Source organism: Pseudochaenichthys georgianus, chromosome 7 (genome assembly GCF_902827115.2).
Source record: "Pseudochaenichthys georgianus chromosome 7, fPseGeo1.2, whole genome shotgun sequence".
Taxonomy (NCBI): Eukaryota; Metazoa; Chordata; class Actinopteri; order Perciformes; family Channichthyidae; genus Pseudochaenichthys; species Pseudochaenichthys georgianus.
Genome location: NC_047509.1, coordinates 42,301,582 through 42,317,370, shown reverse-complemented (window position 1 = coordinate 42,317,370; position 15,789 = coordinate 42,301,582). Strand labels below are relative to the sequence as shown.

The 15,789-nt window shown below is 43.4% G+C and overlaps 1 protein-coding gene across 1 annotated transcript; it reads right to left on the bottom strand.

The window, feature by feature from the left end:
• Positions 1-382: 382 nt before the first annotated feature.
• LOC139434070 (general transcription factor II-I repeat domain-containing protein 2-like) lies at positions 383-3,710 on the bottom strand. Its single transcript, XM_071203592.1, has 2 exons — positions 2,192-3,710; positions 383-597 (listed from the first exon to the last, which is right to left on the bottom strand). The coding sequence occupies exons 1-2, from the start codon at positions 3,708-3,710 to the stop codon at positions 383-385; spliced, it is 1,734 nt and encodes a 577-aa protein (XP_071059693.1).
• Positions 3,711-15,789: the final 12,079 nt, after the last annotated feature.

The window sequence follows — 15,789 nt, the reverse complement described above, 5'->3', positions numbered from 1 at the left end:
TGACCATACCCCCTCAGTGAGGGGCAACCTCCGGTTTTGGGGGTCCCCGGATCACCTCCGGAGGGGGTCTCCACTGGGACGGGTGACCTCCTACATCACAGTGTTCACGGACGCATCCGGAACAGGATGGGGAGGGACCTGCCTGAAGAGGGCTATAGGTGGACGCTGGACTCTAACAGAGTCTCGACACAGCAACCTCCTAGAGCTACGGGCGGTAGTGTTAGTCCTCCGGCATTTCAGGCCCCTAATTCAGGGGGAACATGTAATGGTCAGGAGCGACAACAGCACCACAGTGGCTTATATCAACAAGCAGGGCGGAGTCCGCTCCGCCGCCTTGTTGACCACAGCGGAGAGGCTGTGGTTATGGGCATCAGAGGTGGTGTTATCTCTGAGAGCCCTCCATATCCCGGGACTGGAGAACGGGGGAGCTGACCTCATATCGAGGGGCGGCCCCCTGCCAGGCGAGTGGGTGCTTCACCCGAAGGTGGTGAAGCAGATCTGGGCCCAGTTCGGGAGAGCGGAAGTGGATCTGTTCGCCAGCCGGCGAAACAGCCACTGTGCCCTGTGGTTCTCCGTGGCTCGGAGCGACGACCCACACTTAGGGGTGGACGCGTTTGCACACGAGCCATGGCCAAGGAAGCTGCTCTACACCTTTCCACCGCTGCGTCTCATTCTCCCCCTCTTGAGGAGAGTGAGGCGAGAACGTCTGTCAGTCATCCTAGTGGCTCCGGACCGCGTTGGGGCGCCGTGGTACTCAGAGATGACACCGATGAAGGTGGGCCAGCCCTGGGCGGTTCCCCAGTTCTGGGGGGCGATGTCTCAAGAGGCAGGTGCAATCGGGGCGTTACCCACTCTCGGCCGTCCTCTCCAGGCTTGGCTCCTGAGAGGGACAGGCTGAGACAGGGTGGATTGTCTGACAGTGTTATTCAGTCTATCCAGGCAGCTAGAGCAGGATCCACCACAGCCTGTTACAGGCCAAAGTGGCTAGGATTCCAGCGATGGTGTGAGGAGCGGGGAATAGAGCCCCTATTTTGTGAGTTAGGCTCTATTTTATCCTTCTTACAGTTACTGGTGGACAGAGGGCTTGCGCATTCAACAGTGAAGGTGTATGCAGCAGCCATCTCGTCCTGCCATGAGGGATTTGGCGGCAGGTCAGCCTTTAGTCAACCACTGATGTCGCGGTTTTTAAAGGGGGTCAGGAGGCTGCGCCCAGTAGTGCACGCCTCCACCCCACAGTGGGACCTGCCCCTAGTGCTCGAGGCTCTGGCCTCGGGGCCGTTTGAGCCTCTGGAGCTCTCCTCTCTGAAAGCATTGTCGGGGAAAACAGCTTTGCTTCTTGCCTTAACGTCAGCCAAAAGAGTGTCTGAGTTAACTGCTCTGTCGGTGCACCCGAGCTGTTTACAGATTCGGGGTGACCGTAGCGGCTCGACACTCAGACCGAACCCCTCCTTTGTGCCCAAGAGCCTGAGGCAGGGGTGGGCAATTATTTTTTCCATGGGGCCACATGAGAAACTGAAAATATTGTGGAGGGCCGGGCCAAAAGGCTGAACTCAATTCTGCATAATATTAATTGTATTTCTTTATAAAAAGCAGTAAATAGCATTGTTTTGACAAGCTGGTAAGAGTATATGTTATAGTTAAGCAATGAAAAAGTGAGGTTGCTTTACAAAAAAATGTCATTTATTAAATCGAATTTCCCAAAACAATGGTAAACAAAATGAACGTTGTTCACCATTTGTGACTCATATTAGTAAACATTTTCAGTCACATTCACTCAAACACATTTTGAGTTTCATTTACTGTTGGAAAGAGATTCTTAGCATTCTAAAGACATCACAATATTGTCTTTGTACTCCAAATATTAAGCAAGATATATCATATTGAACTGTCACTAAACATCACTGAACTGTGATTTTGAGAAAAAAGGCTTCCAAAGAAAGTGTCCCAGTTCACTGCTAGTTGGTGCCTTTAAATGCCAACATTTGTAGTCTAACCACCTCATTTGGTGTTTTTAAGTTCTCTTTTCTTGTTCAGTAAGAGAAATCTAGTCTCTGCTGAGCTTTAACGAGTGCATCGAAGTCAGGTTGAATGTCTGAGGTGGAGATGCGAAGCACAGCTGACAGATGATCATCAGTGAGGGAGGATCTATACCTGGATTTTTGAAACTTCATAATTGAAAATGTTTGTTCACATATGTAGGTAGAGCCAAAGAGAACCAACATCTTCTGAGCATGTCTCCTCATGTTTGGAAAGTTCTCCTCCTTGAGAGAAGAGTAGAAATCCAGCAGAGATGCTGACTTAAAGTGCTCTGCCAGTACTGCATCAGACTGCAGGTCGATGAGTTCCAGCTGAACATCACTGGGTGCATTATCCACACTGCAGGTAAAGGGAGAGGAAACCAGCTGCATTTCATCCTCGATTTTTCTGAGATCTTTAAATCGCCTTGAAAACTCTCCATGCAATGCTCCCAACATGGATGAGTACCTGCGGAGGTGATCAGCTGATGGTGTGACTTCTTTCAGAGTTTGCATGTGAGTGAGAGTGTTGCTCTCCAGTTGGCTTGAAAGAAACTGCATCTTCGTCATGAAAGCCTTCACCAGGCTGTGCATTTCATGAACAAAAAGGCCCTTGCCCTGAAGTTTGGTGTTCAGTTCATTCATCAGTGCAGTCACATCAACAGCAAATGCTAAATCTGCCATCCAGTCCTCATCTGAGAGCTCTGGGAAGTCTTTGCCTTTCTTCTCACAAAACTCTTGAATCTCTGCTTTCAGGTCCCAAACTCTTTTCAGCACTTTGCCCAGGCTGAGCCATCTGATAGCTGTGTGGTAGCCGATGTCACGATGCTCAGTCTCATGCTCCTCCAAAAGTGCGACAAACTGTCTGTGGTTCAATGCCCGTGCTCTGATGAAGTTTACTATGTTAGTAACAACATCAATAACATGGTCAATTTTTAGCACAGACTTGCACAACACATGTTGGTGTATAATACAATGCAAACATACCAGTTTCTGATCCGCGTCGATTTCAGTCACTTTATCCTGCATACGTTTCAAAAGTCCGACATTTTTTCCGGTAAGATTTGGACAACCGGCCGTTGTGACACCTGCCAGTCTGTCCCATTTCAGTCCCAGCGTGTCCATGCACTCGTTTACCTCCGTGAACAGATCGCTCCCTGTCGTCGTCCCTTTCATCGACCATATTGCTGCCAGCTCCTCCGTAATCTTGAAGTCCGGTGTTATCCCGCGGACGAATAAGAGTAACTGGGCTGTGTCGCGGACATCACAGCTCTCGTCCAAAGCCAAGGAGAAAAAGGCGAAACTTGCCACTTCATGTTGCAGCTGAAGCTCCAGATTCCCCGCAATTTCCTCGATCCTTCTAGTCACGGTTCGCCTGGACAGCGGGACTTGCTCAAATGCGGCTTTTTTTTCAGGGCATATTAGTGCTGCAGAGTTCACCAAGCACTCTTTGACAAACTCCCCCTCCGAGAACGGCTTACTGTTTTTAGCGATTTTGTGGGATATCACAAAGCTGGTCTTGGTTGCTGCATCCCTGGATGTGTGAAGCTTGGTAAAAAAGCCTTGCTGCTTTTGCAGCTTAGCTAGCAAAGCTTCCGATGTCCGCGCCCTTTCAGCGTCAGTCAGGTTTTTATATTTCTCCGCGTGTTTCGTCTCGTAATGCCGACTCACATTGTAGTCCTTAAAAACGGCCATCTGCTCCCCGCAAACTAAACACACGGCTTTACCTCCGACTTCAGTAAATAAATACTTAGCAGTCCAATTTGTGTTGAAAACCCTGCATTCAGCATCTACCTTTCTTTTTTTAGCGGACATTTTGAGGGCTAAAGTCGTCTTGTGACAAGGATCCAATCATGTGCACGTCTTGATATATGTATTGCGTCATTATGCACGTAAATAAAAAACAACTTCAAAATAAAAGCAATGCAGCTTTAGTCCATGCATGAGGTAAAGTTAGAAAATATGTTTATTTTGTAATTTCCAACACGGGCCGGTCAGAATCAGCCCGCGGGCCGTATGTGGCCCGCGGGCCGTATGTGGCCCGCGGGCCGTACAATGCCCAGGTCTGGCCTAAGGAGTGCGTTCAGGTCAAGGGCTATTCAGTTAGGGGGTTTTAGGCTTCCCCCCCATGGTGGGACCAGGGAAGCTAAACTGCACCTCCTCTGCCCGGTGCGTGCGCTAGCATGTTATGTAGAGCGCACGGCTGCCCTTAGACGCACCGAACAGCTGTTCATGTGCTTCGGGGGCGGGGTGATCGGGAAAGCTCTGTCCAAGAAACGCCTGGCAGGCTGGCTCTGCGAGTGCATTGCACATGCCTACGGACAGGCAGGGAGAGCCTGCCCCACGGGGGTTCGTGCACACTCCACACGGGCTGTGGATGCGTCAACAGCCTTATTCAACGGTGTGAGTGTGGAGGATATATGCACAGCGGCGTCTTGGTCGACGCCAGGCCCCTTCATAAGGTTTTATCTCTTGGACATGTCGGGCTCTTTCTCCTCGTCTGTACTTGCGGGGGCAACACAGGACTGGGAGGGGGGTTGTGGGTCAGTTGGCATCTGACCCCCTCCCCGGACATAATGCGCCTTCGCTGTTCTCGGGCCTTCGGAGGGTCCCGGGAGGGGCGGGGGTGGCGCACTGGGCCCTTACAGGGCTGGAGGGCTGCTCTCCTCCTGCCGAGAGCAGGAGGGGGGGAGCCCTCCACACTTTAGTCCACACACTCGACACGGGGTCAGTGTTTGAGTGTGGGGCAGGGGCTCTGGCGCTCTCCCTGTTATCCTTAGGAATTCAGGGAGGCAGGCGTGTAGTTAGCCCTTTCGGGGCCGAGGGGGCTCTCCCCATCCAGAGTGGGGGGGTCCCCCGGCACTGTTTTTTGAGCACACTTTTTGCGAGGTAAGCGCAGCAGGGTGTGCTCTGTCAGCCACAGCCCAGATTTCTCCTCGGTTACAACCGGGTTAAAGGAGAAGGTGGGGCAGCAGCTGCTGACCATAATAGCCGGTCAGGGGCAGTAGGGTGGAATATTGTTGGACGACAGTGCGCGTATACATCGCGGCTCCACCCACTGTACCCATAGAGTCCAGTAGAGGGCGGAGCCTGTGAGAGATATAACGTCGGGTTACGTAGTGTAACCCTTGTTATATTAGCACAGGCGGAGCCCTCTACTCGGGGCACTGTCTGTCCTATTCCGCTCGCTGAAGAGAGGTGGTTCCCTGGGGGAACCGGGCCTGGGGCAAGGCCCGTGGACCAAGCTACTTATTCGGCCTTGCGGCCCAATAATCGCTCTGACCTGTTGAGGCGGGGGCATCTCTCGCAATAAGTGAGTAGCCCACACACCCGCCGCCACGATCATCATCCAGGGATAGTACAGCCCTGAGCAGTGGACTTCCATGGACGCCAGACCCGGAAGGAATGGCGAACGTGAATGGCACCGCCTCGGCCATATCCTGGTCCCCCAACCACTCGAAGCAAGGTGGTTGGGATCGGCGCCCGCTATTTCAACCAGGGCACGAAGGACAGGCCCGGGTCTCTAGCAGTGGCGACTCCCTGGAGGTATGATAACTCATTCTTCTTCTTTCAAACGTCTCAGTCTCTCGTGGAATCACTTCCGCTGCTGAAGAGAAAAGGATGATAGTCAGAAGGCGAGGCCTCCTTTTATACGGTGTGATGTGCGCGCATTCAGGTAGGCCCGCCCATAGAGTCCAGTAGAGGGCTCCGCCTGTGGTAATACAACAAGGGTTACACTACGTAACCCGACGTTTTATCCACATTTAAAAGAAGCTTTAATTCAGAGAGCTGAGTCTGAATAGTGTTAAAAACAGCCTGTAATTTAACAACAGCCTCTTTAATGGAGGGACCTGCACAATACAGCACAGTATCATCCGCATACAAATGTAAAGTAGCTTCATCCACATTATGACCTAAACTGTTGATGTAGATGGAGAATAAAAGTGGTCCTAAAACAGAACCTTGTGGTACACCATTAGAAATGTTTAACCACTCAGAAGACAGTCCATCAAAATGAACACATTGGGACCTTTCAGAGAGGTAGTTCACAAACCACCCCACTGCATGGCTGGATATGCCAATACTGAGTAGCCTCTGCTTTAAAATGTGATGATCAACGGTGTCAAACGCTTTGGAAAGGTCAATAAACAGAGCTGCACAACTCTGCTTATTATCTAAAATACTAGTAATGTCATTTACCACTTTCATTGTCGCAGTGATGGTGCTGTGTTTCTTTCTGAATCCTGACTGATGTTTAGACATGATATCATTTATACATAAAAATTCCTTTACTTGTTCACTCACAAGGCGTTCGAGCACCTTAGCCAGAACTGACAATTTAGAGATTGGCCTATAGTTATTTAAAATAGTTGCCTCCCCTCTTTTCAGGAAAGGCAAGACATAAGCAGACTTCCATACTTTTGGAATTGTATTTGTGCTGAGGGAGAGGTTAAAAAGAGAAGTAAGAGGTGGAGCAATACAATCTGCAGCTATCTTTAAAAAGAAAGGTTTCTAAGTTGTCCGGGCCAGCCGGTTTCCTAGGATCTAACTTGGATAATGCTTCATGAACAATACCAATAGTTAAAGGAGTAAAACTGAAAGGGGTTTCCAGACCACATTGTTCAGAGTCAAGGATTGGAGCGTTCACAGAAGCAGAAGTACAGTCAGTGACAGAATCAAACCGAGAGCCACAAGACACAAAATGCTTATTAAAACAATTTAGCATAGTAGCCCTGTCTGATATAATGCCAGATGCTGTGGTGAGGCACGGAGGTAGCTCATTTGGGATATCACCAGTGGAAATCGATTTTATGGCTTTCCAAAATGTCCTAGGATTATTCAGGTTTTCTGTGGTAACTGACAAATAGTACTTTGATTTAGCACTTTTTATTTGAGATGTGAAGCTATTTCTTAGCTGCCTAAAACGTAGCCATTCTACCTCTGAGCCTGATTTCCTAGCCTTAGCCCAAGCATTATTTCTCTCATGAAGTAGACTGGACAGCTTAGCAGAAAACCAGGGATTGTTTCGTCCCTTCACTCTAAATGTACGCAGAGGTGCATGTCTATCTATAATTTTCATAAAGACCATGCAGTTTCTACATCAGCACACAGATTGATTTTACCCCAATCAAAATCAAACAGATCATGTAAAAAACCCTGCTCCACAAAGTGTTTTTTGTCTCTCTTTGTGATGATACGTGGTTTAACCTTTTGGACCTTAGTGTCCCTAATTGTGGCTCCAACACAGTGGTCACTCACATCATTAGCAAATACTCCCACAGATGAGTATTTATGTGGAACATTTGTTAAAATTAGATCAATTAAGGACGATTTATTTGGAGACTTAATATTTGGGCGAGTAGGACTGTCTATAATCTGGGTAAAATTCAAAGAGGTACACAGGTTTAAAAGTTAACCAGTCCCAATTAAAATCACCAAGCAGCACTATTTCCTTTTAGGAAAGTTGTGATAACATTTTTGCCAATGACGATAAAGAGTCCTTGACAGCCGAGGGGGCCCTGTAGCAGCCCACCACCATGACCTGTTGACCCTTTGTTACCTCAATATTCACGGCTAAAAGTTCTAGCTGTTTACTAACAGATTTGAAAACCATATTAGTTACACAAAACTTATTTTTCACATAAATGGCAACGCCACCACCTTTTTTAGGCCGGTCAGTACGATATACACTGTAACCATTTATGTAAATGTCAGAGGCCAAAATGGATTTATCTAGCCACGTTTCTGATGAAGACAATGACAATGACATCAGCATCAGTCGAACTCGCCCAAATACGGACACAATCTAATTTAGGTAACAGACTACGCACATTTAAATTAATTAAACCTAGCAAAGATCTAGATATAAAATATATTATTATATTATAATTGTCTTGGGCTCCTGCTGTGTTTTTAAAGCCTTTGTAAATTATCCATGCTATTTTCTATTTAGAACGTTTGTATGCAATTGTGCTAAATTCAACTCTGGAATCAAGCAAATATGAATATGTTTGCATGACATTAGTTATTTATATTTTGATATCACTTAATTATACGTTTAATACATTTAAGTCAAGCTAAGGTACATGTGATGGTAGCTAGTTAGTACTCTTACCTGTGAGGCCTCCTCCAAACGGCATAATAACCAGACTGTATCATTAACACTAAGTACCAGTTCTAGATCCTTGACTTTAGACAAACAATTCAAAAGACAAAATGTATTTAAAGACCAATCTTTATTTGAATGTGCCTCTTAACCTGAGATATTAGTTATACAGTAATAGTATTGACAATCTAAAAAAACTGAGCAACTCAACAGTCAACTTTATATTTCTTATTGTCAAGCATTTATTATTTTCATTTTCCCCCTCTCATAATCAGTGTGGACGGATTGAGACAGCCTGGTGTCCAGAGGGCTGCAGAGACTTCAGGGAGAAACCTCCGTGTGATGGATGTCCTGTCTGTTGGTTTGGAGAGGACTGAGGGTCTTTCCTCAGCGAGGAGGACCAGGCCTGATGGAGGAGCTGATACCATAGCTGATACCACCTGCACAGGCCTTGTCTGTCTCACGTTATTTGACTAAATGTGTTTACTTATACATTTAATAGGTTTACACCTTCTGTCCATATGTGCTTTTTATATAAAACATGTTTGATTAACTTTTGGTTCACATTTCAATAAATTGTGTTTGTATTTGCTGTCCATTATTCTTACTGAAAATGTTAGATTACACATTCATATCTGACTGAAGATTGGCCCCATTTATTTGTGATGTTGCAAACTCTGCGGTACAAGGCACAGGTGATGTGACGCTCATAAAGTGAGGCAAATAGAAATAATCAGCTGATGGAGTGTAGACGTGGAAATAGATGCATCCCATCAGCTGACTGTGTTTTTCGCCACACTTTATAAGCCTGACTATAACCACCCCTTCTCTGAGGTGCAGGCAGCGTCACAAACAAATGATGGTCCTGATAGACTACAAAAATATTCAGTGTGCAGATCTTTGTTTTCACAATATAAGTAGTTTCTTAGTGAATCCTATACTGGTCTTAAAATCTCATAACATCAGCCTTTAATGTTCCTCTTGGATGTTCTTCTTGACCCTCAGAGAAAGAGGAGATGCTGAGTCGTGTCTTTCGGGCATGTCCTTTCCTAACAAAAATGACAGGAAACATAAAACATTATTGCAGAACAAGTGTGTTATTTATGAAAGGTGTGTTTGTGTGTTTAGGGGCTGTTGATATAATTATTTTTTAATTGTAATCAGATTATGAATGAACAGTATGAAATTCATCAACATTGAAATATATTTTATTATCAAAATAATATTTTAACTGTTATCAAAATGTAGTGGAACTGTAGAAGCTTGCTCTGTTGTCTCACTGAAAGAATAACTTTTACCACGTTTTTTACAGACAATATTGAGAGATAAATAGTAGCAGTTCTCACTATGTGTTAAATAGCTTTGCCTTCAATACATTAAATTAGAAAGCTGACAAAGTCATATTGCTTGTTAACATCTAAATGTAACCTTTTGCATGGAAAAAAAACCTCAACTTCACTGATGTGTAGGTGATCTAGTATTTTTAGTATTGTTTAATGGAACGTATATCAGTGTATTAAAGTCAATACTTCATTTATTTAAACCAATATTTTTTCTTGATTCTTTGTACAGTATGAAAAAAAGAGTCTTTGTACCTGTGCTGAAGTTCACTGCTGTGAGGAGTCAAGTTCTGTCTCTCACTCTCTGGTCCAGCCTTTCTGCATCACCTGGACACCTTAAACAAACAGATATATATATATAAAGTACCATGTGTACAAACAATATAACTGATTCTCTTCTGTTGAACATGTTGGATTGTGTATTGTCCGAGTCAGGGTCCTTTTTATTTTACTGTAACTTTGGAGGTTGTGTTACCAATGCTTACTGTTTATTTGATACCCATTTGGTAATACAATTAATAAAAACAACAAGGTTTGGGTTTGTTCTTCAGATGACTGTGACGTTAACGTGTAAGCTCGATAATGAACTCCAGCTCAATGAACCATATTGTAATATCTAAGTAATCATCTTGAAATATGACATTAATAATTGTAATATACACAAATCTTATTGTGAGGTTGATTTCACATACACTACTTCGACGTTAGCTAAATAGCATGGATAATTTACAAAGGCTTTAAAAACACAGCAGGAGCCCAAGACAATTATAAAACTTGTCATTATTTCAGTACAGTTCAATTGGTTTTATTTTCATAAACGGTTATCAACCGTTAGTGCCAAAGCAGTAGGCTATAATATATTAATTACTGCTGTAGACTACAACCACTACTTGTTTAGCTAGCATAAATTCAACAAAGCTAGCGTTAGCTGGCTATCTGACGTTATTTTTGCCGCTAAACTGCACGATATAAAACGATGGTCTTCAAAGCGGATTTAATCCTCAATCACAATAATAATATTCAAAGTAATGGGCAAAACTTACCGTTGATTTACGCGCCATGTTAGCGGACCGTTAGCCCCGCAGTCATCCGGTTCGACCTGACTGTGGCTGTGAGTGACTAGTGCTGCTTACCTGGACTCACATTCAGGTTCAGGTCCGCACTCAAGTCCAGAGGTTCAGGTTCAGGTCCGGACTTATAAGTCCGGACCTGAACCCATGGCTTGTGTCAAGTTGTGTGAGTAACTAAAGTGAACTTATTGTGAGCTAATTATCAATTGAAAATTAACTCATAATCAACTCAAATTCAAACTCGTCAGGTTTATTGTGCTCCCTTACAACTTGTGTCTACATTTCTCTACAAAGTACAAATGTAAAAAAAACACTTGTTGCCACTTAGTCTATAAATGACTTATGACAGCAACTACAGTGAACTACTACAAAGTTCAAACATTTATTTCATTTACCAAACTAAAGTAACCAAACAATCCCTAAAACGTTGCTGAAAGGTAGAGTGTAGAGTAGTAGACTATACGCATTACACTGTTACACACCTACTATACAGTATAGGCTACACTGTAGTGACTGTACAGTCAGAGTGTACTGTACTGTCTGTACACCATGTCTTTTCTACAACTCTACATGTGTACATTATACAGTATACTACACACATAGTGATGTGCATACATACTGTTAGAAATTAAAATCAATGTTGATACGGGTGTTGATATGGCGTAATTTTGAATTAAATACACTATTTAATTTAAATCAGTTTTATTCTGAAAAAAACGGAAGTTCACACTATTAACTTAATACTTTTATTCTGAAAATTCTTCACTTCCGGTTATCATTAGCATGTGGTGAAATGCTACGTTTTCAAACCGTGAATCGAAGGTGAAATTACATGTGATGTTATACACTGATTAACACTCATTTATTGACGCTGAATAACGTTTATCAGGGAATGTTTAAATAACCACAGACACCAGAATATACGTAAATGCTAGTTTTTTTGCGAGTCCAAGTACCGGTTCCCGACGTTCCGGTTTTAACCGGACTTGAACCGAAACATTTTACAAGTCCAGTACCGGTTCGGCGTACCGATACGCAGCACTATGAGTGACTGTGTGACTGACCCAAGCCTCGTTGTTCTGATAGCTCTGCCCCTTCGCTCCCTCCCCCCACATCTACAGGTGAAAATTACTTTTGCGACACATTTATCGCAAGAAGTGTAGCAAAAGTCAAGACCGCAGATTCGTCGATTTATACTGCCACAGAGCAGATTCGTCAAGTTGTAAAAAAAAATGTTTCTTTTGTGACTTCAAATTTGGTTCACAGTTACGTGGATATTTTATACAAGTGTACATTTGGTTCACAGTTACGTGGATATTTTAAACAAGTGTAAATGTATGCACACAAGCTCAGAATTTTTTTCTGCAAGTGCTCAAATCAGATTTTACACGCTCTTGCATTTTGCACCATATCTACCTTCATAGTTATAGCAGTAATATTAAACACTAATAACCCCCCGAGGGGGTAATTCAGTTTCCACTCTGTCGTACACACACATGCGTTTTTATACAGGTCAGAGGTCATACATACAGGGGCGCCGCCAGGGATTTTGGGCCCCATGAAAATATATCACATTGGGCCCCACCACCAGGAAGGCACAGGCCACGCCAACCAAGCACAATTGCTGTAACCACACCACCAGAAACCAACCGACTCATTTATGCTTTAAATAACCTGTACAGACTTAAATCTATCTTGTAGTCCAATGCTAATGCAGACGTGCAACATTCTGCTGCAGTAGAATTCACTCTTTGACATAACACTAACATTCCTGACAATAGATCTCAATAGTCATCTTTGATGGTGTACATGCATTGTTAATAACATTTTTGAATGGAACAAAAAACGATTGTTTTTGAAGATGTAGTACGCCAACGTGGATTAAACAACATTATTTTGTTAAATAAAAACATGGTGATGTTTTGTAAATGATTACATGTCTCTTATTTAGCACAGAATATGATCCTATCCGTGACATATGGATCTCAACAAAGATCCGCTATAGCAATCAGACGTAAATCTATCAGCTGTTTATTGAGTTCCAGTGTGACAGCTTTTTAATCACTGCTCCCCCTGCTGGATCCATGATCCATTGCAGCTGGTTTCGTTATAATTTATCAAGGGGTCGTATCAAGTCATGAAGGGGGTTTTCCTTTCTGCGAGGATCGACTCCGTGCTGATCACGGCCCCACTGCGGTAGGGAAGTCCGAAATTAGGTGCACTGACACTGATCTGTGTCTTTTCCCCGGTCTGAAACCCAGGTGGTCGAACGCATCTCTGCTTGTCTGCCTGACATCTCACTGTCGATGTCTGAACACCACCTGAGGCTCAATCTAAACAAGACTGAACTGCTCAACATCCCAGGTAAGGTGTCTCCTATCCATGACCTTTCTTTGATACACAACATGGGTCAAAAGTGACCCGATGTAGTTTTAATTGTAAATATCTTTGCAACAAATTACTTTAACAATCGAAAATTCCAGGTATTCCTCAATTAACCTGTTAAGCCCCATGCCCCCGGGGGCGGGGGAACAGGTTTTTTTATTTCACGAAACTGTGTCTCAGGGCCAGGGCCGTTTCTAGCTTTTTGGGGGCCCTATGCAAGATGTTATTTGGGGGCCCTAGTTTTTACAGTTTTTGAACTAGAATGGGGGGGATTCCGAAGCCTTTAAGATGATCTGTGGAGATGCATCAGTCTGTTACACTTTAATAGGAAGACAGGCTAATTTCACGAAAACCAAGCAATTGAAAATTACAAAAAATTATATTACAAAGGTAAACAATAAGGCTCCTCTACGTCAATAAATGCAAGAGATGCAGCATCATTTACATTGTTCATCTTCCTCAGACGTCACTCATTGGCTGACAGCCCAACGATGATTTGGACTTTATTACCCCAAAAACACAAGCTGCAGCTTTGCTATCATTGCAGTTTCGTCGTGTTTATATCCTACATTGGATTTTTAAGCATATAATGCTTCACCGAACACAGGAGGGGGCTTGGCTGTCTACAAATAAAGACGGCTCACTTGAATTCCCCCCCAAATATATTGAGGCTGAACCTGAACTTTGAATTCTCTGCTCCCATCATAATCTTGGCGATCTTTATGGAAGCAAACAAGAGACAGAAGTATTTGAATTTTATTAGACACCGAATTTATAGCATTGAAAATAATTACTTTGAAAATCATGTATCTGAATGTGTTTGCTCCGAATTTACCTATGTGAAACAAAAATTTGAATGTTCAAATTCAGATCCCAAAAATTAAAGTGAAAAACATTCGACGTCAAAACATTCGGTGTATAAAATTCGATGTCCAAAATTGCGATCCAGCATCATCCGGGCTACTCAGACAGGATAAGCAATCGAGCCCTAATGCAATCAAACCGACTTCTGGCCTATCAGAGCACGGCTTTGTCAGTCATGTGATCACAACAACCCAGGAGAAAAATGACGGAGAACAGCAGGGCTCGGGTAAGTAGTCAGTTTGTGCTCTTTATTTTACAAGCAGTGAGGGCTCGACAGCATTTGTATCTTACATTAGCTAGCTAAATGAGTGAAGTAGCCTTGTGCCTTGCTGTTAGCAAGCTCCGTAGTTATCATTAATTGAAGTGAATCACAACGTTACCGTGTGTGTGTGTGTGTGTGTGTGTGTGTGTGTGTGTGTGTGTGTGTGTGTGTGTGTGTGTGTGGTGTGTGTGTGTGTGTGTGTGTGTGTGTGTGTGTGTGTGTGTGTGTGTGTGTGTGTGTGTGTGTGTGGTGTGTGTGTGTGTGTGTGTGTGTGTGTGTGTGTGTGTGTGTGTGTGTGTGTGTGTGGTTGGGGGGGGGTGACGGTTTGTAACGTAACAATCACTTCGGTTAGATAAGTCAAGTAGACCATGCTACACTATACGAAATACTCTCTTACAAAAGCCCTGCATTTAAACATGTTAATGTTACTTTAGTAAAAGTATGCTAGTATAATTAGGAAAGTGTTGTTAAAGTATTTAAAGTAGACACAAGTTATACTATTCTATTATATCATTTGATTTATTGTTATTACCGATGCACGAGTTGACTTAACTGTTGTAGTTGGAGCTCATTTTGAACAATGAGCTAACTAATTATTACTTTCATAATGGTTCAATGCGCTGACTATTTTCTACATTAATAGATGAAGGTCTGGTTTGTTCAAACTCTCAAAATAGTAGGACATGCTGTCATAATTACCCAGAGTCCGAAGTGACACCTTTACAATGTTAAAGCTGTTAGATAAATGTAGTGACGTAAAAACTAAAGTATTCAAGATAGTGTAGTGGAAAAGAGATCGTTTTCTTTTTTTAAATGTTACCAAAACAAAATCTCTTGTTTTGGACTGACAGTAATGATTCAAGAAATAGTAGATAAATAAATGTGCACACATCAATCTGTGTGCATTTGTTGTGGATGGAACACAACAAATGGTGCTCTTACATGTGATGCCTCCTCCAAACATTATAACCAGACTATCATTCAAACTATAAGTAACAGTTCTAGCTACTTGACTTTAGACAAACAATTCAAAAGACAAAATCAACACCATTTATTGAAAGACCAATCTTTATTTTATGGTGCCTCTCCTTTTGTTTGTATTATTAAACCCTGTCAATCTAAAAAACTGAGCAACTCAACAGTTAACTTTATATTTCTTATTGTCCAAAGCATCTATTACACTATTTGTTCCCCTCTCATATTCACAGGATGGATGATTAGAGACTTTGGGGGAGACCTCAGCTTTATGAACGTCCTGTCTGTTGGTTTGGCCGGAGAGGGCTGAGGGTCTTTCCCTGCGAGGAGGACCAGGCCTGAGGGAGGAGGACCACGCCTGATGGAGGAGGACCAGGCCTGAGGGAGGAGGACCTGCACCAGCTGCACCTACAGAACTTAGCCCATGCTGGGCATAGCTGTTACCACCTGCACAGGCCTAGCCTGTCAATTAACAGATTAACATTTAGTGTAACTTATGTATATTATTTTGTTTTTATTTATTTTTTAAATGGTGATGGTTCATGCTTGATAACTTTGAGTTCACATTTCAATAAATTGTATTTGTATTCCTTTTGTCCGTTATTCTTACTGAAAATGTTAAATGACACATTCACATCTGACTGAAGATTGGCACCATATATTTGTGATGTTGCAAACTCGGCGGTACAAGGCCGTACAAGGTACAAGGCCCCTAGTGGCTACGGGGGCCCTATGCATCTGCATAGTCTGCCTATAGGAATAAACGGCCCTG